The following is a 5,082-nucleotide window of genomic DNA, read 5'->3' as shown; positions in this document are numbered from 1 at the left end:
GCCCAGTCACATTATATCTGCATACAGAGCAGCTCTAGACCAACAAGATCAACCTCCAATCCAGCTTTCACTAGAAAAGTCTGGAAAACTGAGACAGAGCTAAACAATGTACTCAACCCAACTTTAACCTTTACTTCCAAAATATTTTGCACAATAAGTACCACTTATTTTTCAGTGCTGCAACACCCATCAGCTCTACGATGATACATCATGGTCGGTAGAATCACAGAGGTCAGGCAGCTCTGTCGCGGCAATATTTGTCCCTGGTATCATAACCATCATGATTGGTTTTCATATTGACAATCTAGAAAGTGAGGCTTAATCAATAACTGCAATCAGTGTGAGCCTGCATGAGAGCATCACTCAGTGTAAAAAGGGAGTGTATTGAATTTCTTGGCCTCCTCAGACCTAGTCCAGGCTGTGGCCATACACCTCCACCTCACACAGGGTCAGCAACTCTTTTCTTCCTGGAATGATAAGGTTGACGTAGCGACCCTCCATCCCATCACACTGGAAGGTTTCGGTAAGACCTGCAGCGATGTGCGAGACCACAGCACACCTACCAGGAGAAGCAGAAATCATTTTGTTACCAACAGTTCAGGTGAACAAATGGACATAAAAAAGGATGTTTCAGTTTCAGTACATTCAATCATGGAACTAATATGTTTGTGTTTGTGCCATTTCTGAACACAACATTACTAAACATGTTGTTGGTAAACCTTGGTTTTATTCTCTTACATGATGCTATAGACTTTTTTGGATTTATATTTTATGATGTTTATATAGAAGTTAACAATGTTACTGTTTTAAAAAGTATATTTTTTTAAATAGTTGTTTAAAGGACAGAGAAATGGTCTTGTGATCAGGGAAAGAAAAGCGAAGCGAAGGAGAAATGCTCTTCCCTCCCTCAACAACTGAGGTGTCTTTGAGTAAGGCACTGGTCCACACGTTTTTCAGATGTGTTTGCATATGACTGCAAACGCTTTTATAAGAACATGTTGTGTTGGGAAGTAGCACAAAGGTGTGTTGTTCAAAACTAGTCACAGAGTTGTGTTGAAAATGAATGCCAAGATTGTCCAGTAACAGTTTTCACTATTCCTGATAAACTACCTGGGATTGTTGTTGCCATTGTTGTCGAGGGAATTTCCAATGCGGATCTCAACTCCATTGATTCTTTCTGGTACAAGATCTCTGTTAGTGATGCTGACAGAATCCACCTTATGGGTTTTGAGCAGGTCCAGTCGCCACCAGGGGCTGAAGTTGTCTTGCGTGACACTGCAGGAACCTCGGTCGTAGTTGGTGTCACGATTCCCATCTATGGCATTCATTGGGATTCCAAGTGGATATACTGACGACTGAGTTGCACGTCCTCGGAGTGCCAAATTTTCTACTGCACAAAGGACATGGTGACAAAAATCAACAGATCAAAATCATGACAATCTGTGGGTTTTATAAAAGTCACCATATGTATTAAAAATCCACAATCCCACTAACTTTTGATTTCTCATAAATGGGAGATGCAACTTTTTTGTTCAATTCATCCCAGTTCATGTCTCCTATAAATCAGTATGTTCCTTTAGTGTTATTGCGGTTTGTACGTACTTTCCATTTAGACACAAAACTTTGTCTTATGAGTTATATATCCATTGACTGGAGGAAAATCAACACTAATCACATTTCAAAACATGTCACAACTCAAACTCTCACCAGACACAGCAGGATACCCATAGACTTCCACTTCGCAGAGTGAAAGGATCTTGTTATGACCCTCCATTTTCACAGTCACATAGCGTCCCTCCACTTTGCTGGTAAAATCCAGAGTGAAAGACTCGCCCAATGAAACCCCAGTAACAGAACCATCCCTGCAAGACAGAGAGAGGGAAAAGTCCATAAAGTAAAGAGGAGAAAGTCCACAAAGACGTCTAAGATTAAAGGACTAGTTCCCACAAAAATTAAAAGATATCACTATCTTCTTACTTCCATGTCAACTGAAACATTAGTTTACATGGTCACAAGTTTACATGTTATTAATACACATAGTGAGCCAGGTGGCACAGCTTCATTTCAGGCGGCTCCATATCAACATACATGAATAATAACAGTTAAAGACTGTGCAGTACAAGAACATGCAACTAGACAACTTTTTGTGGGTGAAAAAAAGCTCAAAAAAAGAGTAGTTCTTTATATTCACTTACGCTTTTTTTGTACTCCAATCTTGAATAGGGGAGTCCGAGATGTAGATATTTGCCCCAGTGGTCTCTTCTGCACAGCAGTCTCCTCTGATTGTGATGATGATGGAGGTGATAATGTAGGAGTCCAGCAGGTCCACTCTCCACCAGGGGTCCTTTTGTGGGTGAGTATTACTGCACGATCCGGCCGAGAATTGAGATTCACGGTTTCCATCGATGGCATGGGAGGCGGCACTGTAGCCTGTCCATGGTGCGTCTCTGATTGATGACTGAGTTGCTTTCCCACGCAAGGCCAGATTTTCTGTGAATGTGACATACATTTAAATATACATTTAGCTGATGATTTGTCATTGTTTAATTTTTCAGTAGCTTGCCACAGCTGGTTCTGTCTAGTATAAACAATATGTGCTGCTGCTGCTGCTGCTGCTGCTGCTGCTGCTGTTTAGGCACCATGATCACAGTTATTTCAAGTTGCAAACCGACCCTGCATTTCAGCTAATCATGTAGTATCTGTCACCGAATGCTAACTCGCTTCCACAGTATCAAACAACACATGGCAAGGCGCTGCTAATGGCTAGTAGCTGCTGGTGCTAAAGACAAGACAGGTAACTGTGTCACAGTAATTTAAATATGGAAACAAAGCTACCTTTGCCTGTTCACTTTTACTTAAAATGGGACAGAATGCACCCACCACAATAATGCTGCTCATATCTTTTATTTCTAACCTGCATACTGTAGATTTTGCCATGTTTTTCACACAGCCGATTCTCCAACTGACCTCTATGACAGAAACAGCTGCGACTAGATTTACACAACTGCAAAGCTTCTGATGCAGTAATCAAACCAATTAAGGCAGCCAGTGCATTTTTTTTTAAAATAATCACAGGCTGTGATTGTAATTCCCCAGCAGTCAAAGATACACAGCATGACATTTTATGACAAAGACAACATAAATATCACAAGATCATACTTACTTAAAGCAGTGGTAACTGTGCATGTGCCCAGGAGAAGCAGCAGGAGGATAATTATGGTGTGTTTCATCTTTCTGGTTGAGAGAGAGACAATAAAAAGGGACATTAGTAGATTTGTCATCATTACTGTGTGAAACTGATCAACAATACATGGCTCCTCCTTTCAGTTTAATTTCAAAAGTGGCCATAAAGTGATTCCCAAAGGAAGCAAAAAAAAAAATGGAAATAAAATGAAATAAATAAAACAATCAAAGTCATCATGTAAAATAAAATAGAGTATAAAAAAAATATAAAACAACAGACAATTCAAGCCAGTTTCAAGTACATTAAAATTCAAGCAAAATCAGGAAAGGCTCTCGGATTAGAAGATTAGAAGCAAGGAAGCACGATGCTCCTCTGAAGAGCGAGCTTTCCTAGATGGAAGATAAGAGTGTCACACAGTCACTTTAATTACACTTTAACTTTAACCAAAATGTCTTTTATTGCTCAGGCAATGGAACAGCGGAGCTGAATCAAAAGACACTTCAAGAATAATTTGGGGAGAGAAAGCAAAATGTTTCCCACCTTCTCTCTGGTCAAAAAGGATTTAAGGAGAGAGATGAAGTAAAAATGCTCTCAAGGATGATGAGTCTTGATGCTCTTTCTTCAAACAGCTCACTGCCTGTTTGCAGCTCTTTTTATACCTCTCTCTCTCTCTCTCTCTCTCTCTCTCTCTCTCTCTCTCTCTCTCTCTCTCTCTCTCTCTCTCTCTCTCTCTTCACACCAGATCATGCAGATCACAGTTGGGCATCACCATGTGCCCAAATTATGAAGTAGACTTTGCACATTTCAGATGTTTTTTTAGTGGCAGCTGTTACTCAGTTTTACCACATAAATTCAGTTACAACAGTCAGCAAATTTTCTTGGACCAGGGTGTTGTCTGTTTACTTTAGTTAACTCATAAGAACAGTTTATTTACCAGAATAAAAATTATATGATTATAACTTTTAGTACACAATTTAATATACACATTGTAAGAAGGATTTACATAATTGTAGCATTATCATTAGCATTCAAGAGATATTTTTCTCACTCAGTTGAGAACTCAGAGCAATCCACCTCTTCTCAATCTCTAGCTCTTGCGGTGTGTCTCCTTGCCCAATTGTACAGTCAAGGCCACCACACACCTGCCATCACTGGCTCTACCTGCAGCAGCTCCTCAGTGTTTAACCAGCCACTGGTCCACTAGGAGATAGTTTCTTTATCCCTTTGTGACAGAGAGCCAGCAGAGGCCCAGTCATAATGAGGCCACCTTGGTTTAGGGTGCTGATGCCGATGGAGGACGTGGATGAGAAAATAATCTTACAGCAACTCCAAAGCTGTCTTATTTACACAATATAACATGTGTATTTGAAATACATTTCTTGGAATTATAAATTATAAATTTATAATTATAATTTTATAATTATGAATTATAAAAATATATATAAAAATAAAATAAAAGTTATAGCTGCTGCACAGCAATGGTCGGTGCCGGGCAATTTTAGGCATTTCGGAGCTACAAGTGGAGAATAGGAAGATGAAAAGAAAGGTGGCATTCTAATGTGCATTTTGCATCAGTTGAGGCTTGAACTCAGTTTCTTGCATGAAGGACAATGCTCTATCTCACTGAGCTAACTGGCAAGTGTCAATTCATCTGGGGCTTCACAAATTGACTAAACCAGTCAAATGACAGCAGCCACCTATGCATGGAAAGGCAGACTTCAAACCACTGTAAAACAAAAAAAAAAAAAAAAAAATCAGTCATCAAGACAAAAATCTGAAAATACACATATTGCATGTAGACAGCATGGAGATGTTGGTAATTTGTTTTTAACAATGACTGATTTGCTCCATAAGTGAAAAACTGATGTTTAAGTGTTAAGTGTACAAAGGTTCCTTTG

At 39.4% G+C, this 5,082-nt stretch overlaps 1 protein-coding gene across 1 annotated transcript; it reads right to left on the bottom strand.

Moving 5' to 3' along the window:
* Window positions 1-408: 408 nt before the first annotated feature.
* On the bottom strand, window positions 409-3,803 carry LOC115356397 (fucolectin-1-like). The gene is made up of 6 exons (XM_030047543.1): window positions 3,725-3,803; window positions 3,164-3,234; window positions 2,196-2,490; window positions 1,708-1,862; window positions 1,111-1,390; window positions 409-559 (listed from the first exon to the last, which is right to left on the bottom strand). The coding sequence occupies exons 2-6, from the start codon at window positions 3,228-3,230 to the stop codon at window positions 409-411; spliced, it is 948 nt and encodes a 315-aa protein (XP_029903403.1). The 5' UTR covers window positions 3,231-3,234; window positions 3,725-3,803.
* Window positions 3,804-5,082: the final 1,279 nt, after the last annotated feature.

This window comes from Myripristis murdjan, chromosome 3 (assembly GCF_902150065.1).
Source record: "Myripristis murdjan chromosome 3, fMyrMur1.1, whole genome shotgun sequence".
Lineage (NCBI taxonomy): Eukaryota > Metazoa > Chordata > Actinopteri > Holocentriformes > Holocentridae > Myripristis > Myripristis murdjan.
This window is presented reverse-complemented; position numbering and strand designations above follow the sequence as displayed.